The sequence below is a fragment of the Haliotis cracherodii genome, unplaced genomic scaffold, assembly GCF_022045235.1.
Source record: "Haliotis cracherodii isolate W230 unplaced genomic scaffold, xgHalCrac1.p SCAF_8, whole genome shotgun sequence".
In the NCBI taxonomy this organism is placed as follows: Eukaryota; Metazoa; Mollusca; class Gastropoda; order Lepetellida; family Haliotidae; genus Haliotis; species Haliotis cracherodii.
The window spans coordinates 8,178,790-8,199,222 of NW_027266341.1; the positions used below are offsets into that span (position 1 = coordinate 8,178,790).

Consider the following 20,433-nt stretch of genomic DNA (forward strand, 5'->3'; position numbering starts at 1 on the left):
TGCACGATTCATACCATTTTCTCTCTATTTCTGCATGCACTGAAAACGTTAATGGTCAACACCTGATAAACTAGCTGTTTCCCCTAGAAACATGCACGGCTAACCATACTTGACTAACTGACTTGATTATAATTGACCTCTCCGATACTATCTACATGTATATCAAATATATTAATTGTTCATCCCATATGTATCAGTCAGTAAAACTCATTTCTATGCTTCGATTTACGCTACACTCAGCAATATTCCAGGTTTAGCCGGTGGTCTGTAAATAATCGAGACTGCTCCAGACCATCGAGTGATTGACATCATGAGCATCGATCTACAGGATACGATGAAATGCATCAACCAAGTTAGCGAGCCTGACTACCCGATCCCGTTAGTCGCCTCTTACGACAAGCTTTGGATGCTGAAGACTAATATAAAGCCTATGCCTCTAGCTACCCTAAGTGAAAGATTTAATGACACCTCTTTCGGTATGGGAACACAGGCCCAGTGCAGCACATCTTTGAAGGGAAAGTTCATCTCGCCTACCTTAATATCAAAGTTGCATCCATTGGTTTTAGAAAGCATGCCTAATGCAGCACTTCTTTGCAGGGAAAGTTCATCTCGCCTACCTTAATATCAAAGTAGCTTCCATTGGTTCCAGAAAGCATGCCCAATGCAGTATAACTTTGAAATAGATATTTATATCCCTCTAAATATCTTAAGAACAAATTTAAACGTACTTCCAGTTTGGAAAAACATATGCCCTAAGTATTACAACTTTCAAACAGAAAGTTCCAGGCCTATAGCTACCTTAATAATCACTAACACTTGATGTAATATATATGCATTAGTCACCACTGTATCTAACCTTTTTTCCATATCACCACAGCATAATTATTTGTTATCTGAGGCAGATAATGTCAATGTGCATTCCAAGCCAATTCTAAATGGTGAGAGGAAGCTACAGTTTACATAAAAGTAATCACTGGGACTACAAGTCTATAGAAAAGCGACAAAGCCATTTCATAATCTTTGAGTCCATAAGCAGAGTCCATGTTTGGTTTCCGACAGTGTTATATAAAGTAAAGCCACGGCCAGTGGATAAAGTGTTGAGGAGGAGAAGTAGCAACTCTACAAAGAACAATTGGCGAGGGAAGGGGCATGGAAGGAAATAGGTAGTGAAGTAGGTGGTAATATACAGATGCCCTGGTTTGAGAACTTAAATTACCATGATGTTACCGATCTTTCTTCCTGATTATTTTCGTCATCTGTATTATTTTGCGTTTCGGGTCCTTTTTTGTTGAAATAAACTTAACAAAGTTAAAACAATCAACGAATAGGAAAAATCCAAATGCTGCACCAATGCAAACTATGCCGATTAATCCAATCCCTGTTGAAGATTTGCGTGTATCCGGTGCACTCGTCTTTTTTCGTATTGTGCTGGTCAGAATCGACTTGTCGAGGAGTAAACTCGACCGCAGCCATGCAATTTTTGCAGCCAGTTCTTCATCTGTCATGTTACCCTTGAAAAGGCAAGGGCACCCACAAGCAAGTACAAACTGACAAAGGAGTCCACTGTAGTTAGCCGGACAAAGGCATTCAAAAGCGTTGACACGATCAGCGCAAGTCCCGTTGTTTTTACATGGACTGGAGGCACAGTCGTCGATGTCTGAAATAGATAAATGAGGAACGATTATTGTTACAATTCTTATACCCAAAACATGCTTCCAGATGTCACCAAAACGGCCTGACTTTCAGTTCCTCTGAATTGCCATCGTTTTGTTTTTTTCGGCACCTGTACACCTTTAACGTCACTTATCTATCTCACGGTTGTCCTCTTTAATACCAGCCGGACAAGAACAGGTAAAAGCAGCTTGTGTCTGAGTACAGATCCCGTTGTTCTGACAGGGATTAGTCGCGCAGGGGTCAAGAACTGGATAACAGAGAGGTTACGGGAGGTTATATCACAGCGTGTCAGTGATATAGGTCTTAGTCGTTCACCACTTTGATGAAAGCCAATTGTCTTGTGCTGGCAAATCTAGAAACATAATCGGGAAGTACCGGGATTCGAACCCACAATCAAGTGACGTGAATGTGCTAATGTATGCCTATGTCAAAGAAGTTTCATGGTCGACTTGAGATGAAAGTTGAGTTGTTGACATCGATGAAAATGAAATAATGATAAAGAGAGGACGTTCAGATAGAGATTTCATATGTGTTCAAGTATAAGTATGGTGTTCAATATACATCATCGTAGATGTTCGACCTTTGCACTGCAGCAGAAAAAGAGCCAGAACTCGGGACGACTTTCAATTTCCTTTTGGTCACCTTGTCTAATTTAATCCACAAGATCTAAAAATTCTTACAATTTAAACATTGATGGTTAGCACATTAAGCAGCTATTATGAGCAACACAAGACACGGGTCTTAAATGTCGCTGACCTACTATTAAAGCATAGACATATTTACAAGTGAGTTATAAATAAAATTGTCTATCATTAATTGACATGTGACACTTAATGATGGTTATACTGACATAGGTCAAGTGCAGATAATAGAGGTTTAAGTAAATGCGCTAACGTGTCACATTCTGGTCCATCAATTGATGATTTGGGTTGTTTACAGACCGCCGTGGCACTGCATTTGGTGTGGCTTCAGGTAAGAAACACGTAATTTTTATGCAAATTGTGTGAGTGGCGTGTGCTATGGGTAGCGCAGGGTATGCTTATCCTTTTTGCAAACACCTGGTGTCAGCACTGATTTTCAGCGATCCATTCATATACTTTTCACAGCTATATATTGAATTTTACGCCCAATGGAATCTGTTCCGGCGGATAATCGCGACGGGTTACTCTGCGGTCTTTTATATGAACTGACGTTATATTAACACTGAACTTATTGCAGGGTTTGTCTCATCTGAACAGATATGAAGAAGTAAACTTCAGGAATATTAAACAATGATATACTATCATAATGAGCACAATGATATGTACATGTACTTTCCTGGTTTCCAAACTTAATACTACATATCGGCGTTACACTGATTATGAATACAAAAGGTTGTGAGATATAGGGACATATTTCTGACCTGTGTTGCAGTTCCAGCCTGTATACCCAGGTTCACAGTCACAGGTGTAGTTGTTGACGTGGTCGTAACATGTACCGTGCACACATGGGTTTGTTGCACACTCGTCAATATCTACAAACAGTTACATAAAGAATTAACCAAAACTGTCCAAATACATATTAATGATCCGAACAAACGAATTATCGTTACTAAGTATTTTTCCTTGTGTATCTTCAGTCGCCAAAAGGCGTAATCACCTGGAAAGCATGGTGTCCAACCTAATGGGGTTCGGGCTAATGAGGTTATAATAATGAAATAAATAAAACCTGTGTGAGATAGGGAAGGCCTTCTCACCTGTGTTGCAGTTCTTGTCTGTATACCCAGGTTCACAGTCACATGTGTAGTTGTTGACGTGGTCGACACATGTACCGTGCACACATGGGTTTGTTGCACACTCGTCAATATCTATAAACAGTTACATAAAGAATTAACCAAAACTGTCCAAATACATAATTTTATTGATTACCCGAACAAACGAATTATCGTTACTAAGTATTTTTCCTTGTGTATTTTCAGTCGCCAAAAGTCGTAATCGCCTGGAAAGCATGGTGTCCGACCTAATGAGGTTATAATACTGAAATAAATAAAACCTGTGTGAGATAGGGAAGGCCTTCTCACCTGTTTTGCAGTTCTTGTCTGTATACCCAGGTTCACAGTCACAGGTGTAGTTGTTGACGTGGTCGTAACATGTACCGTGCACACATGGGTCTGTTGCACACTCGTCGATATCTACAAACAGTTACATAAAGAATTAACCAAAACTGTCCAAATACATAATTTTATTGATTACCCGAACAAACGAATTATCGTTACTAAGTATTTTTCCTTGTGTATTTTCAGTCGCAAAAAGTCGTAATCGCCTGGAAAGCATGGTGTCCGACCTAATGAGGTTATAATACTGAAATAAATAAAACCTGTGTGAGATAGGGAAGGCCTTCTCACCTGTGTTGCAGTTCTTGTCTGTATACCCAGGTTCACAGTCACATGTGTAGTTGTTGACGTGTTCGACACATGTACCGTGCACACATGGGTTTGTTGCACACTCGTCAATATCTACAAACAGTTACATAAAGAATTAACCAAAACTGTCCAAATACAGATTAATGATCCGAACAAACGAATTATCGTTACTAAGTATTTTTCTTTGTGTATTTTCAGTCGCAAAAAGGCGTAATCACCTGGAAAGCATGGTGTCCAACCTAGTGGGGTTCGGGCTAATGAGGTTATAATAATGAAATAATTAAAACCTGTGTGAGATAGGGAAGGCCTTCTCACCTGTGTTGCAGTTCCAGCCTGTATACCCAGGTTCACAGTCACAGGTGTAGTTGTTGACGTGGTCGACACATGTACCGTGCACACATGGGTTTGTTGCACACTCGTCGATATCTACAAACAGTTACATAAAGAATTAACCAAAACTGTCCAAATACATAATTTTATTGATTACCCGAACAAACGAATTATCGTTACTAAGTATTTTTCCTTGTGTATTTTCAGTCGCCAAAAGGCGTAATCGCCTGGAAAGCATGGTGTCCAACCTAATGGGGTTCGGGCTAATGAGGTTATAATACTGAAATAAATAAAACCTGTGTGAGATAGGGAAGGCCTTCTCACCTGTGTTGCAGTTCTTGTCTGTATACCCAGGTTCACAGTCACATGTGTAGTTGTTGACGTGTTCGACACATGTACCGTGCACACATGGGTTTGTTGCACACTCGTCAATATCTACAAACAGTTACATAAAGAATTAACCAAAACTGTCCAAATACAGATTAATGATCCGAACAAACGAATTATCGTTACTAAGTATTTTTCCTTGTGTATTTTCAGTCGCCAACAGTCGTAATCGCCTGGAAAGCATGGTGTCCAACCTAATGGGGTTCGGGCTAATGAGGTTATAATAATGAAATAATTAAAACCTGTTTGAGATAGGGAAGGCCTTCTCACCTGTGTTGCAGTTCCAGCCTGTATACCCAGGTTCACAGTCACAGGTGTAGTTGTTGACGTGTTCGACACATGTACCGTGCACACATGGGTTTGTTGCACACTCGTCAATATCTACAAACAGTTACATAAAGAATTAACCAAAACTGTCCAAATACATAATTTTATTGATTACCCGAACAAACGAATTATCGTTACTAAGTATTTTTCCTTGTGTATTTTCAGTCGCCAAAAGTCGTAATCGCCTGGAAAGCATGGTGTCCAACCTAATGGGGTTCGGGCTAATGAGGTTATAATAATGAAATAAATAAAACCTGTATGAGACAGGGAAGGCCTTCTCACCTGTGTTGCAGTTCTTGTCTGTATACCCAGGTTCACAGTCACATGTGTAGTTGTTGACGTGGTCGACACATGTACCGTGCACACATGGGTTTGTTGCACACTCGTCGATATCTACAAACAGTTACATAAAGAATTAACCAAAACTGTCCAAATACATAATTTTATTAATGATCCGAACAAACGAATTATCGTTACTAAGTATTTTTCCTTGTGTATTTTCAGTCGCCAAAAGTCGTAATCGCCTGGAAAGCATGGTGTCCGACCTAATGGGGTTCGGGCTAATGAGGTTATAATAATGAAATAAATAAAACCTGTGTGAGATAGGGAAGGCCTTCTCACCTGTGTTGCAGTTCTTGTCTGTATACCCAGGTTCACAGTCACAGGTGTAGTTGTTGACGTGGTCGACACATGTACCGTGCACACATGGGTTTGTTGCACACTCGTCGATATCTAAAAACAGTTACATAAAGAATTAACCAAAACTGTCCAAATACATAATTTATTGATTACCCGAACAAACGAATTATCGTTACTAAGTATTTTTCCTTGTGTATTTTCAGTCGCCAAAAGTCGTAATCGCCTGGAAAGCATGGTGTCCGACCTAATGGGATTCGGGCTAATGAGGTTATAATACTAAAACTAAAACCTGTGTCAGACAGGGAAGGCCTTCTCACCTGTGTTGCAGTTCTTGTCTGTATACCCAGGTTCACAGTCACAGGTGTAGTTGTTGACGTGTTCGACACATGTACCGTGCACACATGGGTTTGTTGCACACTCGTCAATATCTACAAACAGTTACATAAAGAATTAACCAAAACTGTCTAAATACATAACTATCCGAAGAAACGAATTATCGTTACTAAGTATTTTTCCTTGTGTATTTTCAGTCGCCAAAAGTCGTAATCGCCTGGAAAGCATGGTGTCCGACCTAATGGGGTTCGGGCTAATGAGGTTATAATACTGACATAAATAAAACCTGTGTGAGATAGGGAAGGCCTTCTTACCTGTGTTGCAGTTCTTGTCTGTATACCCAGGTTCACAGTCACAGGTGTAGTTGTTGACGTGTTCGACACATGTACCGTGCACACATGGGGTTGTTGCGCACTCGTCTATGTCTACAAACAGATACATAAAGAATTAACCAAAACATAACATAACATAACAATTAATGTTTCACAGTAACTAGCCGCAGAGAACCAAACATTAAACTCCGTAGCTTTAGAAGTTGAGTTCTTTCAGAGTAGCATCCACTTCTTCATGTCATTTTTATATCTTAGTTTGGTTTGTTTGTTTATATCTACTTTACATTTATTGTAAATATAGGTAATAAAAAGGCTCCTTAAATACTGAAGGTCGGTTGCAGTATTCTAAGGTTTGTGGTATTTAGCACATGTCAAAATGAATTATATTGGTAGTTGGTTATATTTGTCTGTTATTTCATATGAATTTCATTTATCTGAAAGGGAATGCCGTCGTAAAGTGTGATGCTTGATCAAGAGTATTGTCTCATTCTGAAACTAGGATAAAACTTGTTTATCACCTGACCATATTTACTATCTACTCATGGCTAGTTTCAAAACTAAGATAGTCCCCCTGCATCAAATCTAACCACCTAAGTCACAGCACAGCACAGCAGGCAACAACACGTTATGTGACAGCACGATAAAACAGGTCAGAAAAATACTTCAACACTAAATTATGTTCATGTTTTTTAGTTCTTTTGTATGATCACAAAATCTGTTGTTTCTTAAACAATAATGTTCTTCGGTAACTTGTTACATATGGTAATATTGAAAAAGTATCTAAATTATTGTTGATCGATTACGTTAAAGCTAAAGTTCATTTGGTAATGTAGGCAATTGCAATAAAAGTTCTGATTAAAGTCAGAGTTAAATAATTATTAACGTTAGCTTTTGTCAGTTGGCTATGAGCATATATATGCAATGGTTTTGTTTGAATTGTGTGAGAGAACATCCTACGTCATGATGAGTGCACTGTCACAATGTTCAATGATGGTGTTTGTAAATTGCAGGCAATCCATGGTCTGCCTTTATTGTAAGTCATCATGTGTTTTCATATGGCTCAAGTCCACAAATACGTAAGGTTTATTATCATGGATAAATAGATTTGATCTTTATGTTACAACATGTATGGTACGTTACTTGTTGGGTGATGCCGGTGTTAAGTATATGTGTAAATACTGTTTTCATTGTGATTATGTGGGCAAAACATGTTATTTGGTGGTGAATTACATCCCTTGGCGTGATATTATCTCACAGCTTATGTCATGAGTGTTTATTACCTCCCTTGATGTGACAAATTTATATATTTGTCGGACAATTGTTATGTATAGTTATTTTACGATGCCATAAATCCCGTACATTTTTTGTGATGTGATACTACATGTGATATTGATACATATGATTTGTGGCTGTTACTACACTGTTATAATTGTTTCAGGGCCATGACTACATGAATACCTGACATCTGAAATAAACCGATCATTACTCCACAGCGAGGCACGGTCATACTTTGCGACCAAAAGCATCTCTATCATTAATAATAGGCTTTACATCAGGGCTTTAAAAACCGAACTGAACATTTGTAGCAGTTATATGTGTATATTCTGAAACGAACATCTTCCAATAGCATCCATTTATCTGATGAAATGGACTTCTTCCAATAGCATCCCTATAATCTGATGAAATGGACATCTTCCAACAGCATCCCTATATCTGATCAAATGGACATCTTCCAATAGCATCCGTATATCTGATCAAATGGACATCTTCCAATAGCATCCCAATATCTGATTAAATGGACATCTTCCAATAGCATCCCTATATCTGGTGAAATGGAGCAAGGGAAGAACGCCACTTTCACCATTATTTCTGTTATAAAACAGTGGTTATCATTATCATACGTAAAGGTAATTGTTTGATAGACATTGTAGAAAATTGGTATGGTAAAGGAAGCAATTTTAATGGATTATTTACTTTCACTGTTGCCAAGGAAGTCAACAAAACACCAGTGCATAAGTGTGAGATGGTCTAAAGTTTTAATAGTCATTTGTACTTCCCTCGAATAAGTCAGTCAGAATCGGTGGCATTGATGATTGCTTTTCATTGTAACCAGACAGTGTGTGCCATTTGCTCTTGGTTATTACCCCCTGGATTAATCATGTCCAGAAAAAAATTCCAAATGTTTTGTATAATCCATTTTAGTTTTAACTTGCTAATTAGACGTAATTGGTTACCAGCAATAGTGTGAATGAGAGACAGACAGAGAGAGAGAGAGAGAGAGAGAGAGAGAGAGACAGAGAGAGAAAGAGAGAGACACACGGAAACACAGAGATACACACAGAGACAGAGAGATACACAGAGAGTGGGACAGACAGAGACAGACACACAGAGAGACAGACATAGAGAGACACAGAGATACACACAGAGCCAGACAGAGAGAGACACAGATACACACGGAGACAGACAGATAGAGACACAGAGAGTGGGACAGACAGAGAAAGACACACACAGAGACAGAGAGAGACACAGAGATACACACAGGGACAGACAACAGACAGAGAGAGACACAGATACACACGGAGACAGACACAGAGAGAGACACAGATATACACACAGAGACAGACGGAGCGACACACAGAGATCCACCCCGAGACATGTACAGAGAGAGGCACACAGAGATTCACACAGAGACAGACAGAGAGAGACACAGATACACACGGAGACAGACACACAGAGAGACACAGAGATACACACAGAGACAGACAGAGAGACACACAGAGATACACACAGAGACAGACAGAGAGACACACAGAGATACACACAGAGACAGAGAGCTGCAAAGCGAGAGGGACAGACAGAGAGAGACTGACACAAAGAAAGACTGACACAGACACAGAGAGAGAGACACACAGAGAGAAAGTCATGGAATGAGGTAAAAGAAGAAATTACATACCTTTTTAGGGGGGTGGGGACAATTATGTTACGTTACATCAACCACCTTTGAGGGTGATATCAGTACATTTTGTGTACAAAGACAGTGCGGGTGCTCTTGAGGAGGCAATGTCAGAGGCCAGACATCTTTTACTTCATCAATCACTTGCAGGATGAATGTATTCTAGCAACACTTACCTATCTCGCAGAGGCTGCCACTGTATCCAGCAGTACAGTTGCAGCTGTACGACTCCAGCTGATCGACGCAGCTGCCGTTTGCACAGCTGTTGTTGGCGCAACTATCTATGATGTCTGCAAGAAAGCAAACATCAATATATCTAAAAACCTTGTAATCGGTATTTTCGTGTTGTTCATGATATACATGTACGTGTATGAAGTCGAATAGAAAAAGTGAATATTACTGGATCAAAACATTCTTGCTTCTGTATATAAGAGTCGTTTTCTTAAGCTACCAGTTATACCAGTGACAGGCGACTCTCAAATTATGTGATAAGACCGAAGCTGTTAGGTGTCCACAGATCGACTATTGCAGGAAACTATCAAGTCATTGATGACTGAAAACAAACTCATAAAACAGGAGATAGTGGCTGTATGCTGGTGTAAGAGGGGGTTAACTGGATTCTTAGTGCCAGCTCCCATATTGTAATCTCTAAATCAGCGAATGTCTACAGGTTCATCTCGACAGCGCATTATAGGCTGGCACACATGTACACTGAAGCAGGACTTTCTTTAAAACCTACATTCAGCCAGCCAATCAGAGCAGAAGCTCAATATGAATCCTTCTATTGAGTTTAAGTTATACATTCTGCATACATTGCATACATTCCATTCTGTTCACAAGCAGAAGCTGATCATCTCATTCCCAGTACCCGTTTTTTTCTAAAATGCGAAGACGATCGAAACTCGCATCGATTCCTTTAGTCGCGTCATCAGGATTTAGAGCAACTCCATTGTATACACAACACAACAGCTCGTACACTATTTATATTAGCGTGTGTGCTCAAGAAGGATATGTATATCTGCAGGTCCCGAAAAGGGCCAGATCTCGTAGAAGCTGTTATTTCAGACCCGATCACAATGAACATACGAGGGGCGTTCAATATGTTTTGCAACTCCAATATAAGACCAAGTCGCAGAATATCTTTTGCACAGTTAAATAACCCACCCTACAGCCCAGACTTAGCCCCAAGTGACTATTTCCTGTTCCGGCAAATGAAATCTGCCCTTTGTGAAAGGCACTTCCAGGATGACGAGGACATAAAGGCTGCCACAGAGGCGTGGTTAGAGGGCGGATTTCTATAAAAGTGGTATAAAAGCTTGAAGTGGATTGAGGTGAATGGAGATTATATTGACAAATAAAAGTGCAAAAGATATTCTGCGACTTGGTCTTATATTGAAGTTGCAAAACTTATTGAACGCCCCTCGTATATATTGTACAAGTTGTTACGTCGTTACCCATCGGACATGTGCATCATATTTATATTGTGCAAGCCGTTACCTGTCGGATATATATATGTATCATATATATCATATTTACATAAATGTCCAAGTCATCGTGATAACTGTAATCTCAGACGAAGATATCCCATGATAAGTGTTATCTCAGACGAAGATATCCCATGATAACTGTTATCCCAGACCAAGTCATCCCGTGATAACTGTTATCCGAGACCACGTCATCGTGATAACTGTTATCCCAGACCAAGTCATCCCGTGATAACTGTTATCTCAGAAGAAGATATCCCATGATAACTGTTATCCCAGACCAAGTCATCCAGTGATAACTGTTATCCGAGACCAAGTCATTCCGTGATAACTGTTATCCCAGACCAAGTCATCCCGTGATAACTGTTATCCCAGACCAAGTCATTCCGTGATAACTGTTATCCCAGACCAAGTCATTCCGTGATAACTGTTATCCCAGACCAAGTCATCCCATGATAACTGTTATCCCAGACCAAGTCATCCCGTGATAACTGTTATCCGAGACCACGTCATCGTGATAACTGTTATCCCAGACCAAGTCATCCCGTGATAACTGTTATCTCAGAAGAAGATATCCCATGATAACTGTTATCCCAGACCAAGTCATCCCGTGAAAACTGTTATCCCAGACCAAGTCATTCCGTGATAACTGTTATCCCAGACCAAGTCATCCCGTGATAACTGTTATCCCAGACCAAGTCATCCCGTGATAACTGTTATCCCAGACCAAGTCATCCCGTGATAACTGTTATCCCAGACCAAGTCATCCCGTGATAACTGTTATCCCAGACCAAGTCATCCCATGATAATTGTTATCTCAGACGAAGATATCCCATGATAACTGTTATCCCAGACCAAGTCATCCCGTGATAACTGTTATCCCAGACCAAGTCATCCCGTGATAATTGTCATCTCAGACACGATGATGCCATGTTATCTGAAACTTTACCGGTCTCACAGAAAGCTCCTCCCGTTCCATTGACACAGCCACATTGGTAGAGGTTCTTCAGATCAGTACAGCCACTGGAGTACCGACAGGGCTCCACGGCGCAGCCGCCTGAAGCTTAAATAGACACAAATCAATTACACATGCAAGTTCTTTTATTCTCAACTTTAATGCAACACTTAGTTTCTAACGTTGACGTGTTATGTTTAATTACAATACCGACGATATAATATGTATACTAGTATGCATGTACAAATAAAGCATCCTGAAGGATGCACTTCCGCAGGTTTTAGTGTCCCACCTTATCTGAGCCAAGTTACTTGGCTATCCGATCTGACATATATATTTTATCTTTACTCTTTTCTATGAAATCCACATTCTGCCCAAAGCCCTTGTCTATCGGCGAACGAGTCAGTTAAGCATACTATTACATCATACCATGTCTTTGTGTCACAAAACACGTTTCAATAGGAACTATATTGCCTGTTGACATTGAAGCTGTGACGTAATAAACTCTTCATAAAAAGAAACGCAAAGCCAGATTTGTGTGAGGTAGGAAAATACATTTATACGAGGAACCGCACAAGGTATTGAGCCAAAATGTCGTGGAGAGAACACTTAATTGTAGTCATCTCAGTTATCGGTACATAGGAAAATTACAGGGTGAAGGTCAGCGACCATCAATAACGCGTATGTCCCCCGTTGAAATCGATATGGGCCTGACATCTCCTGCCCATGGAAGAGATGAGTATGCAAATCACATCCTGGGGAATGGTAGCCCACTCGGCCTGCAACGCAAAAGCCAACTGCTGCAACGTCTGGGGTTGTGGTTGACGTCGGCGTAGCCGTCTATTCAATTCATCCCACAGGTGCTCTATCGGGTTCAAATCCGGGGAGATCTGGACGCAAGGGGCGAACATCAACATTGTTGGTGTGAAGACGGGCTCTTGTGATCCGTCCTGTATGCGGTCGAGCGTTGTCCTGCTGGAATACACTGTTGCAGTTGGCTGCAATTGGGAGGACGTGTGGTAGAATTTCGTTGATATATCATTGAGTCGTACGATTGCCCTGGATATGGCCCAAACCTGTCGTGCCATGATGAGAGATAGACGCCAACAACATAAAGCTACCCCCTCCAAACCTGTCCACTTCCTGTACTTAGTTTCCGGCGTAACGTTCTTCCCAATGTCTGTAGACCCGTGCTCTTCCATCCCCTCGACGGAGGAGAAATCTTGATTCGTCGCTGAACCAGACATCTCTCCATCGCAGTTGAGGCCATACCCTGTGTTTACGACACCCATGCAGTCGCTGTTGACGATGTTGTAGACTCAATATGACGCGTCGAACAGAACATCTTGCTCGTAGACCTGCTGCTCTGAAACGGTTTCGTACGGTCTGGTCGGAGATTCTGCGGGTAATTGGGATGCGGTTGAGGTGGCTGTGGTCGTCCTTTCACGTAGGTGGCGCAGTCGGATGTAGCGATCTTTGGGGGGGGGGGGGGGGGTTATTACACTTGGTCGTCCCGACCTTGGCCGATCACGTGTTGACCCATGCTGTTGAAACCGATCCCGTAGCCGTGTGATGGTGCTGGGCGCTACATTGGAAACCATGGCTATAAGACTGCTAATGTTAATCAATAATCACCGCCTCACTCTCTTACTTACTATTGTAACACTGGTATTCAAAGTATCCCGATGAACACGCGCATGGATACGGAGTTCCGTCTGAACACACCATTGATGCAGGACATGCTGTCTTTTCTGGAACATAACCAAGAAAACCATGGAACGCAACACACAAAATCAAGTCCACACTTTCCAAGAACATAAAACTTACTTTGAATTACCTTGTTTGTATATGACGACAAACCTTAGATATACAGATCATGATCGTGACATTATTCGTTATCTTAACTTAATAAAGATTATGATAATCAATAGAAAAAGGCCTAGAAAATAGGTATACATGTATGTATACAGTAGACTGTTTTGGCACAGGTAGTCTGTCTTACAGATCCTGATACAAATATATATCAAATACAGCCCATGCAACCGATGTGTGCTTATATAAGTAACTGCATGGATTGTCCGGTCCAGTCTTGATAATGTACATTTTATGTGTAACATTGCTGAATACGCATATAAACAAAAATCATAATGCTATCTAATCATGGGTTAGCAACAGTTTCCTCACGATTAAAAATGATCCTTGGTATGAACTCGTCCGTCTCATTATAGTAGTGAAGACATGTACATTATGTTTCAGTCAGGATTCAAGTAGGCACAACAGAAAGGTCCCCAGCAGCCCATGCTTGTCATACGAGGCGACTTAATATTAATCATCAGACTCGGTGACTCTTGAGGTTCTACTACACCAAATCAGTACCAGTTTGGACAGTGCGGTTTTCGTAGGGACAGTGCGGTTTTCGTAGCCTTCAGTGCAGATCGAGAGATATCTGCAGGCTGTGATTGGAGAATATTCTGTAAGATTTTTATGTCTTTCAAATGTACATCCATCCAGTTATTAAAACTGACCATGTTTTTCTATATTTAGTACTGTCTTTTTCAACATGATGACTTATGCTGAATGTGACCACAGCTATTTTCAAGTAGGTGACATTTGGTGCGAAACTGGGGGTGGTGTGTTTAGCTTCCGGTACTCGGAAAAGGAGCTGGCTAAGCTAGTCATTTTTTATTTTTTTATTGCTGCTCTAAGGCCAAACTGTGCACACACGTACAGGTAATAGCTGTTGAATGCTTAGTTATTTAAAAAAAAATTATAACGTTACTATAGAACTCTATGGGAAAACATTTGGTTGTGTGTAACCTTGACTGCGTGTGTACAAAACTGAGTAGAGCAAAATTTAAGTCCAAATGATTTTCGTGTTTTATGGACGTACAGCATCAACCCCTTCTTACGTATGTTCAACAATATTATCGTCTACATGGTCCAAAGGAAATGTTTCCCAAACTACTGGTTTTCTCCGTATCTGTGCTGTTAATTGCAACTATGTCATAACATAGAATAAATACAACGTTACTAATATAAACGCAGAAATATACTTATAAACATTTGATAAATAATCAGATTAAGAAAAAATACACACTTATGTTTACAACCAATGAGCCGACATTTACTCAAAGAGCAGTGCCGTAGCCAGCCGATGAGAGATTATGACATTTCTGTCAAGTTATGCATTCATTGAGATGTACTGATACAAAATCCCGCTGAAATTGTCAGTGTTCTTCTAAGTCAAAACAAAATTGACGGAAGTGGTCGTGATTTGTTCATTCGCAGACTGTTTCATAGATTATGTTATAATAAGAATGACAGTTAGGAATATATCGATATGAAATAAAACAGTCTACACGATCTTACACAAAGTGACATTGCTCGATATTGGACATCATTATTATTTCTTAATAATTAACAAGATTATACTAACTTGTTATCACCCAAGACTACGAACACGTTATTTCAATCAACGTTGTCATTGGCACCAAATGTATTCAATGATCGTCTAAGGCGCCGCGTTTAGCTGTGCAGAGTTGTGTCCCTTGGGCACGCCAGAAACCTATGATTGTGGGTTCGAATCCCGGTTCGCCCCGATTATGTTTCTAGGTTTGTCAGCACCAGACCCGTGCTCGTGTGTTTCACCGAAGTGGTAAACGTCTGAGACATGCATGATCACTTCGGGCTTTCCTCCCACATTAAGCTGACACGCCGTGATATAACTGGAATACTGTTACAAGCGACGTTAAACCCAACTCACTCACTCTTTTGAAAGCAAAATGTAATACATTTTGATATTTTGGACCCCTCCCTTTCAGAAATTCTATATCCGACCTCGCTGCCGGTTACTTTTGGCTCACGTGTTGATCACGAACTTCCTGCCTATGAACGTAAAACGTGTGCCACATTAATATGAACTATCATAGCTGTCTTTCCATATTTTAGATTTGAATATTTTATATCAGTCAGTGTCTCAAATAGAATGAAAATCTGCACTGTTGCTTCAAGTTACACTAGGCAGAAATAGCTCGCGAAGCACCGGTGACGGTGACCCCATTTACTAATATAACCATATTTCCCAATCCGTAGCACTGTATAAAATATGAAACTGAAGATGTTAAAGCTAAGATGATTGGGGTGATGATAGTTATGATGCTGAATTTAAACTAAGTGTTTGAAATCTCAATATTCACAGTTGAAAAGGAAGTTTTATCGAAACCAATATGGTCCCTTGGAATTGAAGGGGCTGCAGAGTGAGGAACCAAGATGGTTATCCCCACGTGTTTGCCACAAAATGTTTGCCACTAAATGGATCGGGTGGTCAGGCTTTGATACTTGATTGATAGGATGTAATCGTGCCCCATATGCGTTAACCGATGCTCATGATGTCAGTCACTGGATTGTGTGGCCCAGGCTCGATTATGTCCATACCACAGTCATATTACTGGAGTACTGCTGAGTTCGGCGCAAACAGCAAACAAAAAAACAAACACTACTTCACAATCATTGTGATGTATGTGTAGATGACAGAAAGTCACTGTTCTTTATTTAGCGGTATGCGGTTGAATGGCTTTGCTTGGACAGGGGTGATAACTGTGGGTGGATGGTATGAGAGAAAAAGCATGCGGGGTGGCGTGAAATTTGAAAGTGTGCATCGCTGTGAGTGATAACCTTATGTACGGCTGTTGTCAACGCTATGATTCTGCCAAGAAATTTGTAAGTAATACATTGCATATGCATGCATGATATATTTATTTATGAAAGGGGTGTAATTTAATATATTGTTCGTTTAAAGCCAGAATTATTTGAGAGTTACCACCGTGTTGTGACGTGTGCATGTTATTACCGTATTGACCGTATTGTTTGGATTATTACGGAGTGAGTTTGTATTGTGACAAGCTAGCTGTGTTTCGGACATGGGGACATGCAAGTAAGTTTGTTGTTTGTATGGTTTCAGCTTGAACCTGCTTCGTATGGTAAACGTTGAACATTGACTGTTTGGATACATCACAGAATAAAGCAGTGTGTGAGAAAATGCAGAATCTGATGTTAATTGACTTTGTAACCTACAATATGGTTCATACAACATATGATCCTAATGTGAAAACGTATATTTCTCAATATCCCCAACGTTCAAGCAGTGTTTGCTGTTATTAGTTTTCAACGTTAACTGACAGGTTAAAATGATAACTTGATAATGGACAGGTAGCTATTGTGAACATTGATACTGTACTTACCAACATCATTTGTCAGATTCAGTCCGGCCGGATGGGTAAACACACACGCGTCTACAAACGGAAACATGTACATCATAGCTCCAAATGGAACATCATCTACGTGGGTCAGGCGGTAGAATCCTGGTGATGTCAACTCCACTGATGCCTCTGAGAAACAGCTGCCTTTAATAACTTTGAATTGGGGAAATATCTGTGGTCGTATTCCGAGAACCTTGTCAGTGGGAACAATGACTGTTATATACACCTTCTTCAGGTCAAATGTCGGATGAAGAACGGGTTTTCCAATATCATAAGAGCTGGAGTATAGACTAGTCGGTGGAACGATTGCCAGTGACGGTGTGGTTATAGTCATCTGCATAACAAGAACTGGTTTGTCGGCTTCAATGTACACTGGACCTGTGGTATTGTCAACAGTTATGTCATGCGACTCCCGGGAACCCACGGAGAAAGATATGCCACTGACGGACGGGGAGCGTACGGAGGTCGACGCTGTTGATCCAACAACTCTGTATATTGCCCCACCAGTAATAGATGGCGGTTCTGGCAAGTAAAAACTTCTTCCAAATGATTTCACGGGCAGTAACATTTCTTGCATGCCATCTTTAACGCCAGGAGTATACTTCATGTTATGCCCACTAATCACAGCCACGGGTTTGTCACTGGTGATCAGTGTTCCTGTAATATCCTCTGCACAGTAGGCACCAACTGTCTGATACTTGTTGAGTGTAAATGTTCTGCTCTCCCCATTGAAGAATGTCCCACTGCCACACCCCTCTGCCATGAGGGGTCCTTGTATCTTAAGACTGATGTTCACCTGGGTATTGTCCTTCGTAGCGATGATGAGGAAAGCAGTCTGTGTGGTCTTTGTGTAGGGAAGGTCAGGGTCAGCAGTTGTGAGATTATCAATGTGTGTCACTACAATGTATTCCGCGGATAAAGTCTCAGTCGGCAAGGCAAGGTATCCTTCTCCTGCATTAACAAGTACGTGGTAACAGAACAAGGTTATTTCCTCAGTGGATGTAAAGTAGAATGACATGTCAGTCACCTGTAGGTTGGCTTGGTAATAAAAACTTTCATTAACTTTGTACTTGTATTCTACCATGCCTTGGATGTGTAAATCTTCCGAAATACCGAATCCACTCTCAACGTGAACAGTGGTATTCACCTCAGATAGAATCACAAAGAACATGTCAGCAAAGCTTTTAGCTTGGTATGGTTGTTCAAAGAACGCTGCAACGAATCGTCGTCCCTTTGGCATCGCTGAAGCACCTGAAGACAAATGTGAATGAAGACAGATTGAAGGAGTATACATATTGAGTCTGTTTGTGTTGTTCGTTTGTTTGTTTGTTGTTTAACTCCGCACTCAGCAATATTCCAGCTATATGACGGTGGTCTGTAAATAATCGAGCCTGGGCCAGACAATCCAGTGTTTGACATCATTAGTATCGATCATGCAATTGGAATACGATGACATGCATCAAACAGGGGGGTCTTTTACGGTCGCTTATTCTATCCACAACCACACCCAAGTACGTACACCATGCGTAAAACCCGTGAAGATCCGGGGTAGAATAGGTCAATCCAGTGATTGACATAATGAGCATCGATCAACGCAACTGGGAAATGATGACATGCATCAACCACTTCAGCGAGCCTGACCACCTGATCCTGTTAGTCCCCTCTAACGACAAGCATAGTTGCCTTTACGGCAAGCATCTATGGGTTGCTGAAGATATATTCTAACCCGGATCTTCACGGGTGTACAGATTACATTTATTGATGAAGTCCATGAAGCTTACTTGTTTCTGGTAAAACCTGTGTTTTATACTTTAACGAAAGGATAGAAAATGGACTAATCGACCAAGAAGTCTAATAAGCAATCCCTAGACCTTCCAAAACGTAAATATGATCAAATTTTAGTAGTCTTTCGGAACACTTCAAACCGAGCTCTTTGTAATTCTGTTGTCCCCCGCTGTGATATTGCTGGAATATTTCTAAAGGCGGCGTAAAATCATACTCACTCACTCACTAAACATATCGCATAAAACAATTGTTGTTAATCTATTTTTGTGGTGGAAACGAATGGACTCAGTGTCTGTTCATGAATGTCGAATCTCTACAGATAAAACGCTACACTTGTGCAAGGAAACCATTCCTGTCATTCCACGTCATGTTCAATTATATTAAAAACAACATCCTCCAAAATGCCTGTTAACTGGTAAAATGTCTGCAATTTGCATTATTAAAGATGATGACCCCATATCAGGAGCAGAATATAGCTTATGCTTCTCTTGGCGATACACAAATGTATGTATGTACAAGTCATGCGCCAGTGGGGATTCTAAACAATCGAGGTCGCATTTATCATCGCCATACATTGGCAATACGCGGGTTCATGTTACCCTTGCATTCTGCATTACTTTGGGTTTTGTTATAAATAATATGATCTTGAAGATTGTATTATTTCTGGCATATCCCCTCTGACCCCTCGTCTTTCTCAATACCCACTTTCCTCTCTGCCATTTCGCCTTCCCCCTTCCTCTCCGCTGACCTCACCCCTCTCTCCTCTGACCACACCCCTCTCTCCTCTGCCCTCACCCCTCTCGCCTCTGACCTCACCCCTCTCTCCTCTGACCTCACCCCTATCTCCTCTGACCTCACCCCTCTCTCCTCTGCCCTACCGTCTCTCACCTTTCCCTCTGCCATTTCGAATGTACCCTTTCTCCTCTGCCCTCTCCCCTCTGCCCTCTCCCCGCATCCCCTCTCCTTTCCCCTCTCCCATTTCGCATCTCCCCTTCCCCTTGCCCCTCCGGCCTCACCCCTTTCCCCTCTGGTTTCATAAGAACATATATAAGTTCAATGGACATGTCCTGAGAGAATATGTTCTGGTTCCCCCAAAGTACAGTTTGAAACATTCACTTACAAAAATAAAATCCGTGTGACTACGAGTTTCGAGCAGCTTATTCTCTTTCAGGTTTAGGGAAATCGTCTCTAGATCTTATTCCTAACCACGTTCGAAATTTGATTTTCCGGGTGGGTGGTTGGGATTTTATCGAAAAAATGAATTGTCCCCGAAAATTCTTGAAACTTATAATTATGCTTCAGACTATAGAAAAAAGAATGTGTCTGCCAAAAAAACTACATTTTGTAAGTTGTTTTTTCTTTATAAAAAATCAGGCTCATGGTTTTAAGTTTGACTGGGCTCCTGTCCACCTAAATTTGTGATAACAGCGCTAGGCTTGTGGCGCGCACCAACAGTAGAACCAGTTTGTAAACAAGGGACCTTTTCACGGCACATCGCATTGCATAAAATAGCTAGCTATTATCGTTGGAATTAATTCCCGAGGGAAAGATAAATGGGTTATTCTCTTTCTTACC

At 40.8% G+C, this 20,433-nt stretch overlaps 1 protein-coding gene across 1 annotated transcript; it reads right to left on the reverse strand.

Moving 5' to 3' along the window:
• Positions 1-1,050: 1,050 nt before the first annotated feature.
• On the reverse strand, positions 1,051-19,837 carry LOC139450347 (fibropellin-1-like). Its single transcript, XM_071232028.1, has 17 exons — positions 19,747-19,837; positions 17,056-18,324; positions 13,471-13,566; positions 11,810-11,923; positions 9,553-9,666; positions 6,406-6,516; positions 6,076-6,186; positions 5,741-5,851; positions 5,402-5,512; positions 5,063-5,173; positions 4,730-4,840; positions 4,391-4,501; positions 4,058-4,168; positions 3,734-3,844; positions 3,410-3,520; positions 3,077-3,187; positions 1,051-1,657 (listed from the first exon to the last, which is right to left on the reverse strand). Exons 1-17 carry the CDS (start codon positions 19,835-19,837, stop codon positions 1,224-1,226), a joined length of 3,339 nt encoding a protein of 1,112 aa, XP_071088129.1. The 3' UTR covers positions 1,051-1,223.
• Positions 19,838-20,433: the final 596 nt, after the last annotated feature.